Below are 23705 nucleotides of genomic sequence, written 5' to 3' on the forward strand. Positions count from 1 at the left end.
CACGTGAACTCCGCCGGTGGCACCACGTTTCCCCACACACCACCAACGGTTTCGTTATTCCGCGAGCTGAACCCTTTCGACTACCCAACTTTGTACCTTCCTCGGCAACACTTTGGGGCCCATGATGGGGCCAGCCATATAGAGCGATCAGAAGTCCGGTCGGTGTGACGGGTTCGAAGAAATTAGATCAAAATCGCCTTTTTTTTTCCTCGTATAAATGCTCGAAGACACGTCAAGGAAGCAGAGACACAAAAATTAGTTCTTGGAATTACAGAGAGAGAATTCCACACACTTGCCATACAATCGGTGATGGATACTAAGATCGGATCGGTTGATGCGGCGGCGGAGACGACGGCCAACGGCGTCGTGGGCTGCCCGCCGGCGAAACCCTGCTGCCCTGTCGCGCCCGCCGCACCGACCACGGCGGGGCCCGCGGATGCCACACTCGGGCGCCACATCGCCCGCCGCCTCGTCCAGGTGGGTGCCCTCGACGTCTTCTCCGTGCCCGGCGACTTCAACCTCACCCTCCTCGATCACCTCATCGCCGAGCCGGGACTCCGCCTCGTGGGATGCTGTAACGAACTCAACGCCGGGTACGCCGCTGACGGCTACGCCCGCGCCCGCGGGGTCGGCGCCTGCGTCGTGACCTTCACTGTCGGCGGGCTCAGTGTGCTCAACGCCATCGCCGGCGCGTACAGCGAGAACCTCCCGGTTATCTGCATCGTAGGAGGGCCTAACTCCAACGACTACGGCACGAACCGCATCCTCCACCACACCATCGGCCTCTCGGACTTCAGCCAGGAGCTCCGGTGCTTCCAGACCGTCACCTGCTTCCAGGTATTCATCTTTCCGAAACCCAATCGCCTTTTTCTTGAGGGGGGCAGAAAAATCCGATCTTTTGCTCGTTTAGGGCTAGAAAGTTTGAATCTTGCAACTCATTCGATCTATATGTTCTGAACGTAGGCGGTGGTGAACAACCTGGAGGACGCTCACGAGCTCATTGATACTGCGATCTCCACCGCTCTCAAGGAGAGCAAGCCCGTCTATATCAGTATCGGCTGCAATCTCCCCGGCATTCCTCATCCCACCTTCAGTCGTGAACCCGTGCCGTTCTTCCTCTCCCCCAGGTGAGCATCTCATCAACGCTCTTTTTTCTTTTGTTGTTCCAGATGATAAATCGTCCTGCCATTTCCCTCCGTTATGTTTGCAATGGAATAAATATTAGGTTTTAGGGAACTTAGTAGGGTTTCCTGGTAGCTGTGACAAGCATTCCTGATGAGTGTTGATGGTTGCGACTGTTAGAATAAGCAATCAGATGGGTATGGAGGCTGCGGTCGAGGCCACGGCACAGTTCTTGAACAAGGCCGTGAAGCCGGTCTTGGTGGGCGGCCCCAAAATCCGGGTCGCCAAGGCCGGGAAGGCCTTCGTGGAACTCGCTGACGCCTGCGGCTATCCCATCGCCGTGATGCCGTCGGCCAAGGGTCTCGTGCCGGAGCACCACCCTAGGTTCATCGGCACCTACTGGGGCGCCGTGAGCACCGCCTTCTGTGCTGAGATTGTGGAGTCGGCCGACGCCTACCTCTTTGCGGGCCCAATCTTCAACGACTACAGCTCGGTCGGCTACTCCCTCCTCCTCAAAAAAGAGAAGGCCATCGTCGTCCAGCCTGAGCGGGTGGTGGTCGCAAATGGGCCGGCGTTTGGGTGCATTCTCATGAAAGACTTCCTCCAGGCGCTCGCGAAAAGGCTCAAGATGAACACAACTGCATACGAGAACTACCGCAGGATCTTTGTACCTGAGGGGCAGCCATTAGAGTGCCAACCCAAGGAGCCTTTGAGGGTCAATGTGCTCTTCAAGCACATTCAGAAGATGCTGTCGGAGAAGACCGCGGTGATCGCCGAGACAGGGGACTCGTGGTTCAACTGCCAGAAGCTGAAACTGCCGGATGGCTGTGGGTAGGTTCAGGGAAATGTTTGCCCAATTCTATGTTCTTGTGGTGGTTGCTGACAATTAAGCTCTTCTTCCATTTGTAGATATGAGTTCCAAATGCAGTATGGATCGATCGGTTGGTCCGTCGGGGCGACTCTGGGATATGCTCAGGCCGCAAAAGATAAGCGTGTGATCGCTTGCATTGGCGATGGTAGCTTCCAGGTATCACCTTTAAATCAATTGACTGAGGATCACATCTAAGATTATGATTGAGCTCTGGGATTCTGATTCATGTCTCTCCGTGTGCTTAAGGTCACGGCCCAGGATGTGTCGACGATGCTGAGGAGCGGCCAGAACAGCATCATTTTCCTTATAAACAATGGTGGGTACACCATTGAGGTTGAGATCCATGACGGTCCTTACAATGTCATCAAGAACTGGAACTACACTGGTTTTGTGGATGCCATCCACAATGGCGAGGGCAATTGCTGGACCACAAAGGCGAGCAGAGTCTCCTCGTAGAATCACTCTGCAATTGCACCAGTTTTGGGTTTGAGTGTAACCTGTGGTTTATATATATGCAGGTAACATGCGAGGAGGAGCTGAAGGAGGCAATTGAGAATGTGATGGGACCGAAGAAGGATTGCCTGTGTTTCATAGAGGTGATAGTGCACAAGGATGATACCAGCAAAGAGCTTCTCGAGTGGGGCTCCAGGGTTTCAGCTGCCAACAGCAGGCCACCAAACCCTCAGTGATCTTATGTGAAATAGTCTGAATAATGTAGCTACTTTTGACAGTCCCTTTAGTTACTGAGATAGTTTCTCTTTTAATAACACTATTGCGAATACCGATCTTTCATCTTATCGACATGTCGATGGTGACGTGGTTTTGGTTCTTCGGTTGACAGAGATGCTTTCTTTCTTGATGAAACTTCAACCTTGAGAGCATCAAACTTAGTTTGGTGCTGGATCTGGTGGTATTGTTTCGCAACTGTGTGGGTGACTGAAATATTATTATGTTTGATCTTGTGCTTTAAAATCAACCTAACAAGTGAACTTCCAGACATTTGCAGCTCTCTGTGTCTTGGTTCAATGTGAATCTTTTGATTCTTGTCTGTAAGCTTTTGTGTTGAAACCTTGGTTTTTGGCTGTTCAGTGTGCACTTACTATGCCATGATGATTTGTCTTTGTATCTCAAGTGTTTTCTGCTCAGAGCTCTTTTATCCCACAAGCTTGCTTCTTTATTTCCCTCAAGGTTTTCTAATTTCTTCTCTAGAAAGAGATATATATACATCACAGCTGTTGTCATCATGTTTAATATATTGAGAAGATGTTAGCCATCAAGGTATGTGAATTGATTGAGCAGTGTATTTGTAGAAGTCATAAAAAATGAAGCAACAGTTGCCATGTTTAGTGAGATGTCAACAATTGCATGTAATATGTGGTATGGAACAAAAACAGAAGAGAGAAACATGGATGAAGTTGGAGAGGAAACCTCTTTATTGATTGGAAGTAATTTATTGATTGAACCTCTGGGAGGATCAGAATTTTTTGCATCTTTTTTCCATCAATTAACTTTGGACTTCTAACTGGAATCTCTCCCTCTCATATTGTTCTTTTCTTAGATGGGGATAATTGGAGATGGAAGACAAAAAAACATGCAGCCTTTTTTGTAGAGCCCCTCCTTTGTGAAAGTCACTTCCTACCCACCAAGATAAAGAGATTCATGCATCCAACTTTGCTTTTTCTTTCCCCTTTGCATCAGTGGGTTCTCCTGCCCACAGCTTCTAAAGGATTTCTTCTTAGCAGTATCTTTCTATCTTTTTTATTTTACTTTTCTAACTTTTGAAGTCTAGTAGGTATTGGTTTTGTCGTTTATTTGAAGAGGATATTTTCTGTATGTAGTCAGAGGTGCAACAGATAAGTTTTATGACTATAGTCAACCAAATATAGTTTAATAGGTCAAAATTTCAATTTCAAGTTATATATATATATATATATATATATATATGTATTGTTAATTTCTTTTATATCTAATACATCCTTCAAGAGATCTTTTTTCTTTCTTTGGGGAAGGAATCCTTAATATTATTAAAAAAAATAGAGGTAAAAAACACAAAATTAAAAGCTGAAAAAAAAAGATGCAAGAAGGGGGAGAAAAAGGACAAACCATTAACATTTACTGGAAGGAAAAAGATAGTAAAAGAAATAAAAGAAATAAAAGAAAAGAAGAATACAATATCATTGTTTCTAAGTTGTGGCTTTATGATTTGAAAAAATAGGATTTGAGTCAAGAAAATAATTTTTTTTTAATTTTTATGTATTTAGTGGTAAGATTATATTCGAATTCTTAATCTTTAATCGGACCACTATGCACATACATGAGTTTTCACATCAAATGCTATTTGAATTAGACCCACCTCTAATTGATTAGTACCCATCACATTCTCATTAATCACAACATGTTGATCACACCAATGCCAGTCTATTCAAAACTTGAAACTCTGCTTTTGTGACACTCCTAACATGTCATGAGAACAAAAAAAGATGAAGGTAAATCCTTATGTATTGGTATTGCAGCCTTGTTGCATGTAATGCATTGGTATTGCATCACTTGAAGTCTGTCGACGAACGAGTTAACCAAATCAAAATCGTAGTTATAGTTAGAAAAATCAAGAATCAGACTATTATCCGGTGTGACTAAATTATTGATTCGGATGTGTCGAAAAATCGGAATGAACCAATTGTTTTTTAATAGCCTGCAATCCAGTTTTGTAATATAATGAAAAATTATTTAAACACTGTTAATATAAATATAATTTTTTTTAAATACTGTTTATTTGAGATGAAATTCATGTCAATCATGAAATTAGAGTTGACACAAGAAATAAATTATTATCATTTTTATGTAATTTTTCAAAAAATAATTTTAATAGTTTAATATTTTTTACTATATATAATATTAATTATTTAATATTTATTTATATATTTTTAATTAATTAAAGATGCTAAATGATCGACGCAAGGCTTTTATCGGGTCGGTTCCCGGTTCAACCAAACAGCATCTGTTGAAACTTGTGAAGACATCATGGACTCAAGTGCAGAATTACCCAAAACAAAGTATTAGATAAATCACAGATTCACTTGCAAAGAAGAAGAACACACTGTTCCACACCCAACCTTGTGGTTGGTTTGGAAGAAGCACTAATAGGAGCTGAAACAACTGCATTGTTTCTTAAGCTTACCTTTTTACCTGCTCAAGAAATAAATCTGGTCAATACAAGCAAATTTTGGCTGCTTTACACACAAAAACATGTATGACTAAACTTTTACGTGCATGGTGTGCTAATATTTCTCCAGTCGACAGCCTCAACAGGGAAGCCTATACATCAGTGTCTCAGACAACCAAAAACACTTCCATTATCAAACTAAAATATCTACTAGCAAATTAATCAGATGAAAATAAAGGGGAATAACAGGCCATGTGAGCTAGCTACTTCGCCTCGTGATCCAACTGTCTTGTTTTGTCATTTGATTCGCGAGCTTCTTGTTTAACAATGGTTCCATTGCAGCCAGTGACATCGTTTTTGTTGCAATTCCTGTCCATGGAACTGTGGCTCAGCGGTGCCATTCCATGGCTCATTATAGGTTTTCTTCGGTCGGGTGGTATAGCAGTGGAGAAGCCTTTCTGATTTGAGATTGCGGTGGCAAGAGCGATGGGCATGAGGCAGAGCCCTTTGTTTTGAAGGTACTGCATAGCAGTGGTAACATTAGTTTCCATAAGCTTTACGACTTCCTGCTCGAAGGCCAAGCTGTCCTCTGACTCGGATATATCAGAACCTCCCTGCCCTGCCGATGATGACAGAAGCAAACTGCCAGAAACCTGTAGAAATGAGCAATGAATGAAAATAATGCATAAACACTTACAATTCCTAGAACTTTGCTGAAAGCATGTGGAGCTGAGAGAATAAGAAGCAACAGATCCAAATGAGCTGCTTAAATTTATACCCTTCCCTACTCAGAGAAGAGTATCATATTGCAGTCAATTGCATCTCCTAATGGTGTTCCAGGAGCACTACTCTAGTTTAACACCACTCTTATATCATATATGCTGTATATTTGTAGTTGCTGCAAGAGACCAAGAAAATATGTTGACATTGACTTGGAAGCCTTTCAAGAACAAGAATTCCCGGTGTACCAGGTGCTAGATTGACTCTCATATTATTTATTCTACTTAAAACATAAAAAAAGTCCAAACTACTCATATTATGTCCTGATTTGGGGTGTGAGAGGCAATATGCATGCTTGAACTGCATACAAATAATTTTCAAAAACTTGACATAGGTGTACCTGGGTTAAAAAAGCCATCATTTGGTCTATTAAGATCACTTTTTCGGTAAATAAGACAACTAACCGCACAACACATCACCACAGACAGATTTTATTAAATTAATGGCATAAAATGATCTTTTATATATTTAACCTATATGAAGACTGTACTGACCTCCACTGTATATGAATGGAAGAATCTACTAAACATGCAGATACGAACTTACTGTACAAGATCCTCAAACTTAGATGAAACATCAAAGATAAATGTGTATATCACAGATTGCTCTAATGGCTGTTTGCAGGGAACCAACCACCACATCAACACATACACGCAGGCAACCTATCTGGTTTTACAACAGAAATCAGATCAAATTTTCCTTCCTAGCTGCTCAGGAAAAAAAAGATAAGTCAATGTTACTTATGCCTTTGATCTAAATGAAAAATGGCTAAAATCTTACTACTATAGCTTAGAAGATAATGAAGCATTAATTAGACCAAAGCAAAAGATATAATATATACCAAAAAATGAAAACCAGCAATGTTATGTCATGATGCTCAGACAGAGAGTATTGAAAGAGCACCTCAGTTTGAGTATCTGTCAGCAGAGGAACAACTGCTCCAGTTGCACCGAGCCGGCTCATGCTGAGAACCTTCAATAATCATATTACGGAAAACAAAAAGTAAGAAAAAAAATCAGATTTTGGTAATTGTACATGGTGCCAAGTGTTGTAAATGTGCAAACCTTGACTTGCAATTGCAGAAATTTTACATAGTCAATGATTTCATCAAGCATTGATGCCTTATCTGTCTGCACAAAGAAGAATGCATGCTTCAGCCATAAGCACTTTTTCAGATAAGGGTAGAATAAAGAGCATTTGTTGACCCTACATAAATTTGAGTCCACAAAGGAGCATTTTTGCATGATAAATGGAAATATATGAAGACAGCTTGTAATTTTATCACTACTGCAATTGATATTGCATGCTGGACTAGACAAAGACACACTGCTTGCCATAGCAAGAATATGATGAACAAAAGAAAATTGCACTAGGTACACAACTTGCCAAAGAAGAACCATGCCTTCTAAATGGAAAATCAGCAAAATTCTGAGTGTCTTATTGGGATCCATAAATATGTAATTTGACCAGTGATCAATCAGAAGCAGAAAAGACCCTCAAAAACTACTGGTATGGTAGCTTGCACATCAGTGGTTTTGCAGGCAGTAGCATGATATTGTAACACTGGTTTCATAGAGTGAACAGGTATTACAGAGAATAAATTTATACAAGTTCCAATTGAACTACAACTTAAATTTATCATATGATTGAGCTTGATCCAAATTCTCAAAGTCATTTGGCGCACTGATTTTAGATATTAACTAAGGTACAGTCCAACGTGCTTTTGTATTCTTAGACTCGAACATATTCTAATTGGTAGACCTACTGTATCTAGCCCTACATCAAAGTCTTATTATTGCAGTAAAGATATATGTGGCACCAAATAATTTTAGCCAGACATTTCTCTCATTTTTAGTTGCAATAAAAAATGAATCAACGACACAAGTTAAAATTTTAAATGGAAGAAATGATAATCAACAGTACCTTATTGGAACTAGGGACAAGCTCTTGTAAATTCTTCATCCTTTCTGCAATTTTTTCTCTCCGTAGCTGCACCAAATAGTTGATACCCACAGATGAAAAAATTGTCCTAGGGAACCATATCATGCAACAAAAAATAAACTGACGAAAAAATATTCGAGTCAAGAAGTAAACCATGAAAAAAACAAGGTAAAAAACATAAGTAAATTTCATAGGCTGACCAAGTACTCCACAGTAAGACATGACAATATAACGCATACTCACTCGTTCTGCGATGCTATGAGGATCAGTGGCTTGGCCTCGTCGTGCTCTTGCACGTGGCTTGGCAGTTCCATTGCAACCACTGGCATTAGCTGAAACAGCTAGTGACGGCGTACTGGAAGTATTGTTTATCTGATGGCTAGCAGTATGCCTTTCAGATGATGGTGATAGCTGAATTGTGCAACAGACATAGGCATCAACAAAAAATAGCATGATATACTAATTATGTCGATGGACAAAAATTTGCAAAAAAGGATTGAGCAAATAACCTGCTGAGGAGTCTGTATTCCTGCCATTTTATTTACTGCCATCATACATGATCCTGAAGGAAAAGAGGGCGAATGCAACCCATTTTGCTCCTGCAGTTCTACATTGGCTTAATCAACTCATACAAAATGTTAAACAGAAGGAAACGAAAAGGCTCAAGTTCTGAACACCTTTTGTGGGAGCAAAGCACCAGCAATCAAATTCATATGTTGCCCCACAGAGAAAGAAGAAAAGTCACGTATTTCATTTTGATTCTGCAAAGTCATTCATCTGTTAGTAGGTCTTGATTATCCACAATCAGTTAAAAGAAAATCCAAGTACAACTAAAGAAAAAGGCTATACACCTTAGCATGCACAGATTCTGCAGGTAATCTGTCCACATGAAATTTCCCATTCTCAAGACTTAATTTTCCCAATACATAATCATTGTTTTCGTTTCCTTGATAACCAAAAGCTGGTGAGTTTCCATGCCCCACAAAAGAAGAGACACTTGAGTATGATGAAGGCCATATTGTCGGAACTGAGTTAATTGAATGGGCATCTCCAAAAGATTGTGGAAAAGCAGATAGTTCACTACTGTTGCTCTCGATTGAACTGGATATGGCCAGTGTGCCACGTGGCAATGCTGATTCAAATGATGCAGATGTTTGGTTACTACCAGTGACCCCCAGTAACGGGAAAGTTCTAACTCGGGTCCCATTATTTATGGAGATTGAATTCGAGGTTTGATTATGTAAATTCTGGTGAGATAATCTTTCACCAGAATACAAATCTTTAAGAATTCCATAATTCACACTCCCATCTATGAACATGGAAGGAGTCCCATCATGCCCATGCACATTTAAATCTTCAGCAGCTGCATTGCCTATAATGTTACTTGAAGGCACCATGCAAACAGATGGGTTTTTTGCTTCTCCATATGGTTCTGTAGAATCAGCAAGTAAGCCATTTGTATGAGATACACTTGTGCCATTCCATGATGCCTTTGAAGAGGCATTTCTGTCTGACCATGCTGGAGATGACATGAAAGAATCAATCAAGTCATCCATTATGACTTCTTGGAGCAGAGACTATCGATATTCACTCTTTTCTCCAAGCTTCTGATAAAAGAATATTTCAACAATTACATCACAAAGAACCTGGCTTGAACAAAGCTATACTGATTTACGCACTTGAACCTTTTATTGTTTGAGAACTAGATTGCAGTTCTGAGTACTGAAATCTTGAATAGAAACGGCTTTTCATGATCTAATGTATAGTAACATACTGCAGCTGTTAATTTCCTGTTGTTACCGAAAAACACAGATAAATTTGTTCAGATCATAATAGAAACAGGAAGTCATAATAATTTCACAAAGAAAAATCAGCACTAATTGGTGATAGTTTTTGGACAATCACTATAAATATGATTTGATAGGCAGGACAAAATGATCATATGGGCCCATTTATTCAGCTCCAAAAGAAAATATAGGCCATTATAGCATACATTACTTAGCAAACTAATTACTAGCTACTACCCTACAAATTACTAGCATATTGCTGTATTTTCAACAGTTATGAGAAAATAAACTTGCTGGCTTTTATAGTGTTCTTCTCTGTTGATTTAGAGAAAACAGATGTCAGATAAATGATGACTGCAGTTGGAAAGGATAATTAAGGCAAACACACATGTAATGAAAATCTTCCTAGTAGTGCTCAGTGTTCAAGCTATAAAATGTCTTGAAAAAAAATAAATAAAATTTGGTGTTAGACTCAACACTATGAAGCCTTCTACAGTATTATTTTCTGCTGTATAACTCTAACAGAGTAGAAAAGAAATAACCATTAAATTATTGGCATATTAGTCGTACAAGTTATTGGGCATCCAAAAGAGCTCAAGCTTGTGTGTTAAACTCAGTTCTACAAAGTGATAACTGTCGATTCAGCTAACTAGAGAACTTTCACCAAAGTAATCCACCATGTTTCACCTACTTCTGACTGCTTCCAACTTATTAGATCAAAACCTACCTTTTCTTCCTTTGAGAAAGCCTTTGCAGATAATTGATCTTTAGTATTGAGGCGAAGATGATCACTTCTTGCCTCATCCCTTTTCTCAATGCCACCATCGGCCATCAGTTTCTTGCAGTTTTCCATTTAAATACTTCCCACTTCATCTTCCTGACTCATAATTACTGGAAGATGAGATGAATGACGCAGAAGGCCGACGTGCTGACCCCTTTATTCTCAGTTGAGCCACATGATACAAATTCGACTCTACTGTTCTTATGGAAACAGTCATAAATACATGCTTTTCTTGTTTGGTCGACCTCGAATTACCTCAACAAATTCCGGAAATCAAGATTTCAACCATCTACTCTTCCTAATCCCTAATCTAAAGAGTCAAAAAGGAAAAACCTTAGCAGAGAAATGTTTCGAAACCAATGATGACACTAACACCGAGTAACAAGCTGAATCAAACCAAACCAAAATTGAACGAGGCCGATCAAAATTCCCACCAGTACATGCTTCAAGATCCAAATTTTGACGCACACACGGAAAAAAGGAAACAAAGGCCACAAATCCACAGCTAATCCCAAGTGAAAACGGAAAAGAAACACGAAACCGTAATCGAACTGCTCCAAGAATTGACCCAAAACGGAAACAGAGAGGAGGAGAAATCGAAGCAGCGCCGATCGGGGGACCACGTGATTCACCTGGGGAGGGAGAGAAATCGGGCAGCCCTAACGCCAGTTCGGCGGCGAGCGAGAGGAGTGGAGGTGGTTGGTGATCGAGAAGGCCAAAAAATTGCAAGGAAAAGTAAGTGAAAAAGCAAGCTTGGAAGCGTCAAGGAAGACGAGACAAAACAAGAGAAGAGAAGACGAGGGCGCGTAAACGGGGTTAGGCTTAACGGAGGTGACGGTGTGAGTCTCACACACACGAGCAGCGAGAGTTATAGCCACATCTTTGATGCGGTCACCGCAGATAAGAATAAGAAGGTACTCACGAGCAAACACAAAGGAAAATTTAGTAATTAGCTTAGCGGGACAAGAGAGAAAGGAAGGGCGGTGATCATACACATACTTCAGTCCTGGAGCCTCTTCGATCACTTCCAACGAAGGGTGGCCCATAAAACAAGCTCACCGTGTACGCGACTCACACCAAATTGACCCGTTCTCCTCTCTTAGTTTACGGCCCCGAAAAAGATTTCTTCGATCCACGTGGCGAAACTCCATTGGCAAGAGGAAGGTCGGGTTTCGATTCTCGGGTTCGATAGCGACCGTTTGAGAAAAGGCGATCCGCTTTAATAAAAGGAGGAACCTTGGTGTCAAATTACCGAACTAACCCTGTTTTGACGATCGTACCCCCGCTTAATAAGACTCAACTGCTTTAATTATGGGCAGGTTGGTAATATGATCTTCCGGATTAGCCGGGACTGTTGCGTTGATCTCGGCGGATCTGTGGTGATGGACCGGGCCGTCCAGGTAAATAAGCTATAGGTAAGGGGCTTTTTATGTAACTTTACAGATAAGGATCGTTTCAGACCGTCGGATTTGGTCCATAGCGAGTGGCGATGAGATGATCGGGGTAATTCGGTAATTCTAACTCGTTTTGGGGGTGGGGGGGTTTGGTTCTGAGTCCGGATAACACGGAGGGTCTTCCGGCCTTGCGTTGGGAAGACGACAACTGTCTTCGAAATGACCAAAACACCCCTGAGATGGGTCGGGTTAAACGGGGCGGGACCCGCGTTCGACAGATTCTTGGCCAGACGACGACGCGTGGGAATCTGGATTTTGTTTAGAGTTTTCTTCGTGTGCCGCTGCGTGACACGCGTTGCATGATTAGGTTAAGGAACCCAGCTTATAGTTCAAGTGATGCCTGGTTTCGATGAGGCTTCGCTGTTGTCTTCTCATGTTTAGGTCAAAAAGGCCGGAGAAGAGAGAGAGAGAGAGAGCGAGAGAGACCTCACCTTGTCCTCGTGTCAACTACAGAAAGAATCTTCACTATGCATCATTAGATACAAAGATCACAACTTAAGAGCATGGTTATATTGATCTTATCAGACTAAAAAATATTAGGAAGTTAAAGAGAGAGAGAGAGAGAGAGAGAGAGAGAGAGAGAGACGCATTCCTCACTTTGTCATCTTGTCAACTACATGCTTTATCTACACTATTCATCATTAGAGACAAGATTACAGCTTAAGAACAAGGTTATATGGATCTTATCAGACTAAAACATGCAACGTTCTACGTTTCCTTCCAAATTCTGCACCTGTTAATTACTTGTCAATCTCTCTTCATTGTGTTTCATTATCATCTGCCACCCTAGTTAGAGATGTATTTTTAGGTTCGATTGGTAATGGGCTTTAGATCAGGCATCACTTTCTAACAGGTGGAGATGGTAGGTTGTAAAGCTTCTTCTGTTTGCTCACAGCGAGGCACAATCACACCTGTGAATTGACTCATTATTGAATCTTAACCCTACTTTGATTACTTAGTTGTTCTTTATCTGTTGCAGTTTACATTATAAAGTGATTTTAGTTAGCTATATATTGAATTAGTGACTGTTTAATCTATCCATTGCTAGCTGTTCTGGTATCCGTATGAGCCATATATGTTGTGGTGATATATATACTCAGCAGATCTGATCCACCTGACAAAGGACATCAGCAGATCTGATACAACTGTTCTGGTATCCTTATTGACTGCACTTATGGAGGTTCCCCGAAAGAGCTGATAGTTCTTCACTGAAAGAATAGTATAACATGGTCAAGACGACTACTGTGTTAGTTTATGCTGAAGTATTATTATTATTATTATTATTATTATTATTATTATTATTATTATTATTATTATTATGAGTTTTGCTACTTGACCGATGATAATATATGCATTAGAGTTGATTTTGTATTGTTCAAGTTGAAAACAAATTTAAGTCCAACCCGATTTCTCCTCGGGTCACTCTAAGAAAAATTTAACGAGCTTAAGTCGATACTCAAGTTGGGGATAGTTTTGATAACTCTCCTTCGATGCTTAAGTCGATACACAAGTCAGGTAAGTCATATTAGTCAGCTAATTTGGATTTTATTTGTTGTTTTGTATTGTGTCCTAAGCATACTTGTGTAATCTCTTTCATAGTGGATGTCTTAGGCGAGCATTACTCAATTTGTTTAACGAGAAATGATTATAGTAGCTCAGAATTGTTACATCTATTATTGGATGATTTTATCAATTTAGTTTGATCATGTGTCGACCAATAGCTTAGACGATAGAATCCTTGCTAGATAGATAACGAGAATAATAATATAAATCATTGATGAGTCAATCATTTGAGTTACTGAGAAAAGAGCTACATCACTCTTCATACTATTAATTTTTTTTTCTTGTAAGTAATATCAATTGGATTACATAAGAAATAGAAAGAATGAATGGCATTATCAACGAGCTAAATATCTCAAGAAGAAAAAAAAAAGAAAAACTAGCTATAAAAATATTAGATTTGTAAGGTAATTCGGTAATCAAATTAGGTTTATGTTCCAATTCAATAACCTTAATGGTTAATCAGAAGTCAGATTTATATTTAAATATATAAAATTTATGAGTACTCGATGTCTACTCAAATGAATATTTTTGTCTTGTTTATTTGGTTCATAAAAAGGAAAATAGAATAAGGGATATTAGGGTAGACAAGATCAGCTTGTGTTCTTGGTCTTGTTCAAAAGTCATAAGTTGACTTCAACTATGAACACTACAGATAACAAATAGCCGCAATTTGAGCAGAAACAAGATTCATACATGTCAAAAAAAGTCAAAAAAGAAAAGAAAAAGGAAAAAAAAAAAAAAAGATGACCTGCCAGGCTATTTCTTTATGCATCAAGCTGGATTCCAGTAAGTTCTAGATTTGTCTGGTGCTGAATACCAATTAGTCGAAAGAAAGTGCCTGCCACATTATCCATTCTGGCCGATGTTGTAATCATGCAATGAACCAAAGCAAGCGATGATCTTTCAAATAGTGTGGGTGCAGATGTAGAGATGTTGATGTCAATGTTGATGCCAGCACTGGTTGAAGTGGTTGGCTCTCTCCCACACCTCCTGCTTATGTTTGATAGTGCAATTCCTAATGATATTTGCATTCTTTGTTTTGTCATTTTATCAAACATTCATTATGATGTGAGCTATTAATTGGCAACATCTGTGTCAGTTTCTTCAATCTGAATCATGAAAATAATCATTTGATTGAGAAAAAATTATTTTTTTTTAAATTTATATTGATAAAATCCTCCTCATGCACTCAATTGATCCTCCAAATGCATTAAGCCAAACAAGGCTTTTAATGAATTGGAAATTAAATTATTATCAATGAGCTATTCATCCTATCTAGCCATGAAAAGGAATCCAATTCACTTACTATGATTAGGCAATCTGATAGAAATAAGATTATTATTATTTTCATAATGTACATCCAAATGATGTAAGATGTGGATCCCACAATATTTTCTAATGACTAGGATAAACATAGTTGATGGTTTTGGTGGGGACAAGGAACATTTTTTCCATGTGGGTTGTGGGTACTATCACACACTTCACTTTCATCAAATGTGAGATGTAAAGATGTGTACTACTCCGCACTCCCAATAAAACCTATTGGCCTTCATTGATAGGATATGCTATCTTCTTCTTCTTCTTCTTCTGGCTTCTCTGTCTACTGTCCTCATGTGCTGTTGATTCCTTTGTTCATGCATCTCCTCTAATCATCCAACCACAGCACCTGTGTTGGAAGAGAAACTGAATTCTCCATCCAAAAATTCTCATGTATCATATGCAAATCTTACTAAAGATATTCGCATGTTTTAAACAAAGAGAATAATCCCTTTCTTACCTCTCTATTTATACAATAGTACATAAATATATCATCTGCTTTTGTTAGGAAGACATGCTTTTAGAAAGACCAATGGAGAGATGATGCTCAAATTTGATCCGAGGAAGGCTTCATGCGACCTACCTAAAAAGAGAAAAGCTTTGTGAAATAAGGTTGGAGAAATCTAAGTGAAAAGAAACATACAACTGATAGGTTTGTGTATCCTTAGGAAAGGATTGAAAGAGTCAGTCATAATGCAAATTAATATTAAATCTAATATCTTCTGTCAATAGATTAGTATTCTTAATATAGTTTTTTATAAATCAAATTTACACTATTATTGGTTTCTTATACCATGTCATACTTATTTGAGTATTTTTGTATGGAATTTTCTTTTATCTCATAATTTAAGTTAATATATATACATATATATATATATATATATATGTATATATATATATATACATATATATATATATATATATATATATATATATATATATATATATATATAATTTCCTACATTAACACACAGATCCCCACATAGGTTTAGTTTAAGATGAAATTATGCTGATGGCAGTCTGATAAGGTTTTGTTGATTTGTAGGTATGTTTAGTTATTGTAGGGTTTCATATCTCTCTAACAATGGGTTGCTTATAGCAGCACTCAAAATCAAATGCAAGATATTTTTACATTCATATGTGATTAAATTAAGAAAGATGTAATAAAAGTCAAAGCACAAATAAGAGAAGACAGAGAGGCTAACACTCACTTTGGACAGCCACTACTGCCATCTGCAGGCTTAATGAGCAGGGCAGTGATGATTTAGAACAGTCTTGTTCTTTGTTCTTTATCTTCTTATGTTGCACTTCAAAGTACATCTCATAGCTTTCCCTGTTGGTTCATCCAGCTTTGCTACTGCAGTCATCACTGTCAAGTTTCAATAGCAGCAGAGCAGAATCCACTAACCACTGTGATGACTTCAAATGTCTGAAGAAGCATCCTGCTGAAGTCAACTGCAAGTGTGACCAACAGTTCGTCGCAGCAGCTCTGCGATGGCAGAAATGGAGGATCACAGAGACGGCAGAAATGCAATTCTGCGCTGGAAGAGGGACCTCATAGTCATCTTGTCTTACTAGAGTCCCGCACACTTGTCTCACTAGATTCTCTTGCCGACGTCTCTTTGAAGTTATCCAAGATGTTGACCATTACCCGATCACTCGAGATTATTAAACGCTCCCTTCTTTCCATTGAATGAAATCGAGCAATGCTTATTAATGTCTCTTTTTACCTGCCTGCCGACTTTGCTACTTTTTCTTTCACCCCTTTCATTATAGAATTATTGTTATTTTTTTGATTTTTTTCTTTCTAAAACTAATAATAAAAAGAAAAAAAAATACTTTTTAAGTTATATTTAAATTATATTTATATTTTTTATATATATTTGGAGAAAGAGTAATGTATAGTTGTGAAATGTTTTGAGTGTTTAATAAAAATTATATTTTAAGTATGTAATTTTACAAAAAAATTTCCTATGGCTCAAATATATAACAAATAAAAATATAATCATATAAATTTTTGTTTAAAAATAAATAAATTAAATACAAATATTTATGTGTAAATTTTTTAAAAAAATCTCTAATTTTGCGATTTTTCACATGAAGTATCTATCGGTCATCGCCCTCCGTCATGCCTTCGTCTTGTTTGTTATTCCTCTTTATCTTATGTTTAATAAGCTCGTTTGTTAGCTCTTGCTCCCTCGTTGTAGTCGAGTGTGACTCTCGTCAGTTGCCCCCTTCCTTTCGTTGACTATGTTTTCACATGCGGGCTAACCTCAACAACCAACTTCCTCATTTTTCCTAATCACTTGTATCTCCTTGTGTGAGTTTGACTACGATGCTAGTTGGCCCCCTTCTCTTCTCTTTTAATGGCTTTACACTAATTTGATAACATCAACCACCCTCTCCCCTCTGCCTTTACATAATGATAGTATCTCGTCAATAAAAGCTAACAAGCAAGCAAGAACCAATGGGCAAACGAGACGATCTAAGTGCAATAAAGGCACGATTAAAGCTGACGTTGTAATGAAAATTTTTCAAAGTTACAACTTCAAAAGAGTCTTTTCATATAGCCAAAATATTTTATGAGAATTCTTTAAACTTAAATATTTTACGAGAAAAACTAAAAAATAAGATTTTTTTTAAAATTCACCCTAAATAAGTGTTTATTATATAAATTAATATAAATTAAAAATCTAAAAATAAAATAAATAAAAATCTACCTTATAGAAGACATAAATCATGTTGAAAATATTATAATTTTAGATAATCTCATATAATATTTTATAAATTAAAAAATTAATATTCTATAAATACTGAAATATTAATATCATCATGAGGTAGCATGAGCATTTGAATATTTACAGAATTTAGACCAAAAGAAATAAAAAAAAATTATAAAACAACAATCTTTATTTGAAATGCCTATTAAGCTATTGTGTTCCAATTGTACCCTAAGTCGTATCTCAAAAATCTTTTTTTTCCTATCTGCGGCAGTTTCCTCACCTATTAGAATTCACATGATTGGTGGGGGGGGTGGGGCCGGCCATGGTGGACTCGACCTGCTTTCTTCAGTTGCACGTGAGTAAGATGACGTGGGTAGAAAAGAACTGTCGCCCTCTCTCCTCCGGTTCATTTCTTTATAGACGCCTCTCGTCTCCAGTGTTGGCCAAAAGCAAGTTCTTGTGATTTGGGTTCTTGTTGTGTGGGAGGAAGGAAGAGTTGTGTACGGATCGAGGATGTGCGGAGGAGCGATCATCTCCGACTTCATTCCGGCGGCGAGGTCGCGGCTGGTGACCGACGCCGACCTCCTGTGGCCGAATCCGAAGAAGGCCAAGTCGACGAAGAAGAAGGGCAGCCGTCGCCGGCTAGCGCAGGAGACGGAGGATGACTTCGAGGCTGACTTCCGGGAGTTCAACGACGAGTCAGGGGAGTCCGAGGAAGACGACGTTGTGGAGATCGTCGATGTCAAGCTCCCTGCTTTCGCTCCCAAAGGTTAACCCGATCGAGGAAGAGTGTTCTTTTTTTCCCCTTTATTTTATGCCATGATGGAAAAATAGAACTTTTATCACATTTATGATGAAAAAAAAGGATTTTTAGTGCTATCTGTTGGTAAAAATTGGATTTTTCTTTACCTTCTTGTTCTTGCTGGGGCGTGATTTTAGATTGTACTGGTTTTCCTAAAAAAATATTTTATCTGGAAAATTAGGTGCTGTGCATTCAGCAATTTTTTCTGGAATGTACTTTATTTAGGGATAATCTTTCCAATAGTCTTTCTTGACATTAGAGCATGAAGAAAATTGGAAGTTTCACCCTCACCCTCTCTTTTATTTGGTGGCTCTTGAGATCTTGGACGTTCGTTTTATCTAATCTACTTCAGTGTTTTCGGATCAAGGCTGGTTTTATTCTGAGTTCCACTTATATGTAATTTTTCTTTTATACTTTGAATTTTCTTTTGTTTATGTTGTCTAGTGGTTCTTGTGTGAGTGTTCTCTTAATAGTATTAATTTTCTTTTTACTGATTTTGCATTAATCCAATCATTTTATTTTTCCTTCAACCATATTTGTAGTACCTTTTGCATTGTGTGCTGTTCCTTAGTAATATTTTGTAGATTTTGCTTGGGAATAACCTTCTTGTATAAGTATAGTGCATTAGAAAAGACAGTAGTATGGTAACATGAAAATTTTTGTTTGTTGTTCGCAGAATGTATCTGACAATTTTGTGGTGCTATGATGATCTCAAGATATCTTTCCTTTAACACGATGCACTAAATCACCCACTGTTAGAAATGATATGAGAGATATCAAATAATAAGCAAGAAAAATCATCTATGTGATATTGGATCTGTGTTCTCTCATATTGATGATCAACGATCACAAAAAAAGGGTTTGCTGCTTGGTATGTCTGTCAAGTCTACCGTTTTCATGCATGATCTGTGTAGATTGAATGTCTGATCAATAAATACTTGCATATTGGAGCACAGATCCGTGAGGAATGAGATTCTAAGCCACCTATGGAGTACATATGTGACTGTCTCCTATGTAGATCTATTTGCTATTTGTCTTGTATTAGATAAGCTGGAGACCTGTCACTGTCAGTCTTTCAGTATGTATGTGTCTATGCAATTTTGGATGTTCTTTTCTTGCATAAGTTTGAAGTGTTGCTTATAAGGGAGTTGTAATACCCACCGACAGGCCTTCATGTTTTGATCAAGATGCTGCTCCTCTCTAAGGTTACCTTTTTCCAGAGTAAGTCACAGATAATTAAGTCTAAAGGTCGATTTTATGGTAGACATCTCACCAACATAATATTTCTAATCCTTCCATGATATATTCATAATTTATATAATGATTCATAAGTGAACCACTCTGATTGGATGAAAAAAAAAACTTGGATGGTTGTAATTATGGACCAACAACAAAAATGAAGACTTGACATCCTCTGGTAGTCTGGTTAGTTGATGTTTATGCTTGAGGTATTGAATTCATGATCCTTGGAGATTCTGTCAGCCATGAGTAGGACACCCTTGTGTAACATTCTATTGTTGCTATTCTTCTTCTTATCGGCTCTCTTCTACTGTACAATGGATAAATTTTGCAGTTATCCTTGCTCGTGATGTGCATCTTTTTATTGATTTTGTGTACCTTTGATTATGAAGGATACCTGGGCCTTAAAAGATCTTCATATGGAAATAGATCTATCTCTTTAAAATTTTCACTGATCCATGAATCTGTTTTTCTTTGTTTGGTTGCAGATGGGCAAATTGCTTTAGGACCTGTAGAATTTGATGGACCTGCTGCCAGGTCTGCTAAAAGGAAGAGAAAGAACCAGTTTAGGGGAATCCGTCAGCGTCCTTGGGGAAAATGGGCAGCTGAAATTAGGGATCCTCGTAAGGGTGTACGTGTTTGGCTTGGTACATTCAACACTGCTGAAGAAGCTGCAAGAGCCTATGATGCAGAAGCTCGTAGAATCCGTGGCAAGAAAGCCAAGGTGAACTTCCCTGAGGAAGCACCCACCGGTCTTCAAAAGCACCTCACGAAATTAACTGCACCAAAAGCACCAACATCGGACCGCCCACAAGAAAGTCTCAACTTCAACCAGTCTTTCGGTTGCCTGAATGATATTGATCATGATATCTACTCGACTTTTGATCTGTTTGAGGAAAAGGTGCCCATCAAACAACCTATGAGTCAGAACTCCACCGAGATAGAACCAGCTCCACCTACCGACGGACCTGGGATGATGTACTCTGATCAGGGAAGCAATTCCTTTGGCTATTCTGAATTTGGTTGGGAACATGAGGTTAAAACTCCAGAGAACACAACAAGTCTTGATCCAACCATAACTGAAGTTCAAAATTTTACATGTCTGGAAAATGGTGGTCCTCTGAAGAAATTGAAGAACAATGCCGGAGAGACGGTGCCGGCTGAGGAAAATGATGGTGTCAAATTCTCTGAAGATTTATCTACTTTTGAGTCACTCATGAAGTTTCTGCAGACACCTTATCTGGATGGTGGTTCAGATGATTCAATCGATAGCTTCCTCAATTATGACATGACTCAGGATGAAAGTGGAGTGGACCTGTGGAGCTTTGATGACCTGCCACCGGTAGCTAGCAGCGTTTACTGAGGGACCTTAAATTAAGGCAAATGGTCTTCTGTAAATACGGTATATCAACAAGCATCCCTCTTAGGAATTCATCTATTTAGCATGCAAATTCTTTTCTGTGTACCATTTAAAGGAAGTGTGTTGTTGTTTTCCTCTTTGTTCCAGGAACCAGCGTCGATGGATGTTATGCTGAACCAGGGATTTCCTTTATCATGATTTAGTAAACTTTCTGAGTTATGCTACTATGTTTAGGTATTATCATCGGTAGTCTCTATTCTGTTGCCATGTGAAGTGTTCCTGTCTAGAGTCTGGGTTGTCTATGTCGGACATGTTATGGGTATGACGAAATCTATTGAAATACTGGTTTGGCTCTATGTTCACCTGTTGTTGCCATAGAAGATGCCCTGGACATAATGATTAATGTGCTTAAGCTTATGCTGCGATCCCTCTTGTGGGTTATTCACTGGGGTTGAGATTAATTTTTCAGATTCAAGTGTCATGGAGGAGGCTGCTGCAAAGCTGAATGTTGACTAGGAATCTGAGCTTTTAAAGAGTATTGATTTAGTTAAAGCTGATGCTAATACTTGAGATTTCTCTCCTGTACGGAGGAGATGTTTATTCTGACTTATATTGTAGAATTCTTTGAATTTCATGATCATTCAATTATTTTGTTAGTTTTGATGAATGAAACTACAGCAAACAACATTTTCTCAAGACAACTGGACACAATGTCCACATGAATACCAGGGTCAATATATATATAGCTAAATTTCATTCTTTTACTATGATGAATACCTGTCCATAATCTTGGAGTAGATGATGATGACACCATAGTGCATTGGTGCTGCATTTAACATTGTGTTTCCTCATTAACTAATACATGTGAGAGTTTCCAGATTCTCAAGTTGATGGAGTGGGGACCTTCTGTGGTCTTATCTTATGACGCAAGGAAGATAAGATAAAAATATGTTTTTGTCGCTTGTGGCCCAAGATTTATTTCACCTACATTTTTATGGGATCCACATGGAATTTATTATGGAGTGATGCAAGACCTTTCACGGTCCCAAGTTGATTCCCAACCTTATCTCATCCGGCAGTGATGCAGTATTTTATGCAGGCTCAACTGGGCATCAGACACTCTTCAAGCATTTTCCTCTGCTGCTGTGTGTGATTTTTATGATGTATATTTTCCTTTCTTTTATTGCTTGATCTAATCGAGAGTAGTGCTTCCCTTAGCTCTCTTGCTGCTTGTTTTTGTTCCAATCATGTGGTTGTCTGTCTTATAATAATATTGCTGGAGGACTGAAGCACTGATACAGCAGTCAATTCTGAAGCAGTAAAAGATCAATGAAAAATATTAAGTAAAATTTTCTGGAATCAGAGCCTAATTTTTGTTTTCTTTTCCAAAAGAAACGTATGTAAAAATGTCATAGTTCTACCAAAAGACTTGGAGAATTACATAAATTCTTAAGGGAATTGATCCACCCATATAAAATTCATCTTTAAAACAATGAAAAATTGTGCAACAATAATAATAGCTATTTGATGACTGCAATAGTTTGGTGGAGTTTGGCGAGTCAGTCAGTATAATTGACTCAGTATCAATTTCCAGTTTAGTATGACCCTCTGTTATAGCAAACAACAACCCCTCTTCTAAAGCCTTGGCTTCACATTGCAATGGTGTTTAGTCCACCAGCCATTGTGGTCCTTGAGAAGAAACCCAGTTCATCCATCCTGAAAAGAAGAACCACCATCAGTGTTCTGCTATTTGAGCTGAAGAAGTCTGCTATGTATCATACCTTCATATATAGGTTTCAATCTTATGAATAATAGAGTCATGCATCCAAGTGATACTGAAATGGTTTGAAAGTTAAAAGATTATGATGTTTAATAAGGGCCATTTGAAAATTAGAAAAAGAAAATATTGAATCAGAATGACCAATATTATCAAGTTTTGACTAAGATCAATAATCTCTTTCTGAAGTTATTTAAATTTAACTTCTAGAACACCTAAATTATTCTTATTCCAATAAGAAAAAGACTCTACCAGCTTTATAGAGAATAGAGTGGAAGGCAGTAAGTGGATCAATGCTAGTATCAGCATTATTCCAAATAGAAGCAGCTAAATTATTAGTTTTTGTATAATGAGTGTCAAAATTTTGGAACCTAAAAAGTTTGTTCCAAAAGAAAAAGTATGACATATTAAATTAATTTTATACAAATGAGTTACCATAACAGTTAATCCATAACTGTGTATGTTGTATGTAGAACCAAAGAAACCCAAATAAATAATAAGATTACAATTTTCAATTAAAAATTTATCATATGCTCTTCTACTTCAAGCGATTAAATAACCCAAATAAATAAGATTTCATGAGGTGGACAACCAAACTTGTACTAGTCCTATCTATATGTTGAACCATTCCAATCTACAGATTTTAGAGAGAGAGAGAGAGTGAGGAATCTTGAAGAACCAAAATCCTTGTATGATCCAGATGTACTGAACTGACTGAACCATAGATTGTTTTATCTGAAAGACTACTACCACAAGAAAAGCCTCATGTGCTACATACATACTACAGACTTCCCAGTTTCCATAGCCCAAAAATGTGTGCAAACATTCTATGTGACACAATGAACTTGAAAATCCTAACACATCAGTTTTATACATTAACCATATACAGTACAGATTACCCCCCTGCATAGATGGATATCATTGATGTAATAAAAAGAAGCTTCTCATGAAATTTCCAATGTTCTTCTACTGGTGTTGCAAGTTGAGTTTTGGGCTACTTCTGGATGTGTTTATCTTCCAAAGTT

The 23705-nt window shown here is 38.4% G+C and overlaps 3 protein-coding genes across 9 annotated transcripts; 2 read left to right on the plus strand and 1 right to left on the minus strand.

The window, feature by feature from the left end:
* The first annotated feature begins 236 nt into the window (after window positions 1-236).
* LOC135619653 (pyruvate decarboxylase 1) lies at window positions 237-2788 on the plus strand. Its single transcript, XM_065121869.1, has 6 exons — window positions 237-837; window positions 964-1127; window positions 1303-1953; window positions 2032-2149; window positions 2240-2428; window positions 2512-2788. Exons 1-6 carry the CDS (start codon window positions 310-312, stop codon window positions 2680-2682), a joined length of 1821 nt encoding a protein of 606 aa, XP_064977941.1. The 5' UTR covers window positions 237-309; the 3' UTR covers window positions 2683-2788.
* Window positions 2789-5154: 2366 nt separating this feature from the next.
* Window positions 5155-11289, minus strand: LOC135619657 (uncharacterized). 6 transcript variants are annotated; one of them, XM_065121895.1, is made up of 10 exons: window positions 11078-11289; window positions 9563-9667; window positions 8729-9484; window positions 8555-8638; window positions 8387-8476; window positions 8121-8288; window positions 7860-7925; window positions 7001-7066; window positions 6840-6908; window positions 5155-5809 (listed from the first exon to the last, which is right to left on the minus strand). In XM_065121895.1, exons 3-10 carry the CDS (start codon window positions 9431-9433, stop codon window positions 5420-5422), a joined length of 1638 nt encoding a protein of 545 aa, XP_064977967.1. In that variant the 5' UTR covers window positions 9434-9484; window positions 9563-9667; window positions 11078-11289; the 3' UTR covers window positions 5155-5419. The 6 variants fall into 6 exon arrangements, with proteins under 6 accessions (XP_064977967.1, XP_064977973.1, XP_064977980.1 ...); XM_065121901.1 differs by having other exon boundaries at window positions 9557-9667; XM_065121908.1 differs by lacking the exon at window positions 11078-11289 and adding an exon at window positions 10392-10755.
* Window positions 11290-17935: 6646 nt separating this feature from the next.
* Window positions 17936-21259, plus strand: LOC135619679 (ethylene-responsive transcription factor 1-like). 2 transcript variants are annotated; one of them, XM_065121932.1, is made up of 3 exons: window positions 17936-18271; window positions 20032-20945; window positions 21023-21259. In XM_065121932.1, the coding sequence occupies exons 1-2, from the start codon at window positions 18016-18018 to the stop codon at window positions 20904-20906; spliced, it is 1131 nt and encodes a 376-aa protein (XP_064978004.1). In that variant the 5' UTR covers window positions 17936-18015; the 3' UTR covers window positions 20907-20945; window positions 21023-21259. The 2 variants fall into 2 exon arrangements, with proteins under 2 accessions (XP_064978004.1, XP_064977997.1); XM_065121925.1 differs by having other exon boundaries at window positions 17937-18271; window positions 21051-21259.
* The last annotated feature ends 2446 nt before the right edge of the window (window positions 21260-23705 follow it).

The sequence above is a fragment of the Musa acuminata genome, chromosome BXJ1-3, assembly GCF_036884655.1.
Source record: "Musa acuminata AAA Group cultivar baxijiao chromosome BXJ1-3, Cavendish_Baxijiao_AAA, whole genome shotgun sequence".
Taxonomy (NCBI): Eukaryota; Viridiplantae; Streptophyta; class Magnoliopsida; order Zingiberales; family Musaceae; genus Musa; species Musa acuminata.

What these genes read in the sequence shown, in the direction of transcription:
- LOC135619679 (XM_065121932.1), top strand. Translation starts at nt 18,016, where the DNA reads ATGTGCGGAGGAGCGATCATCTCCGACTTCATTCCGGCGGCGAGGTCG. An exon ending in CCCTGCTTTCGCTCCCAAAG is followed by an intron (nt 18,272 to 20,031) that starts GTTAACCCGATC and finishes GTTTGGTTGCAG; the next exon opens with ATGGGCAAATTGCTTTAGGA.
- LOC135619657 (XM_065121915.1), bottom strand. Translation starts at nt 9,433, where the DNA reads ATGGATGACTTGATTGATTCTTTCATGTCATCTCCAGCATGGTCAGAC. An exon ending in CAGAATCTGTGCATGCTAAG is followed by an intron (nt 8,639 to 8,728) that starts GTGTATAGCCTT and finishes ATGACTTTGCAG; the next exon opens with AATCAAAATGAAATACGTGA. An exon ending in TTGTCCCTAGTTCCAATAAG is followed by an intron (nt 7,067 to 7,859) that starts GTACTGTTGATT and finishes TTCTTTGTGCAG; the next exon opens with ACAGATAAGGCATCAATGCT.
- LOC135619653 (XM_065121869.1), top strand. Translation starts at nt 310, where the DNA reads ATGGATACTAAGATCGGATCGGTTGATGCGGCGGCGGAGACGACGGCC. An exon ending in CCGTTCTTCCTCTCCCCCAG is followed by an intron (nt 1,128 to 1,302) that starts GTGAGCATCTCA and finishes TGCGACTGTTAG; the next exon opens with AATAAGCAATCAGATGGGTA. An exon ending in AAACTGCCGGATGGCTGTGG is followed by an intron (nt 1,954 to 2,031) that starts GTAGGTTCAGGG and finishes TTCCATTTGTAG; the next exon opens with ATATGAGTTCCAAATGCAGT.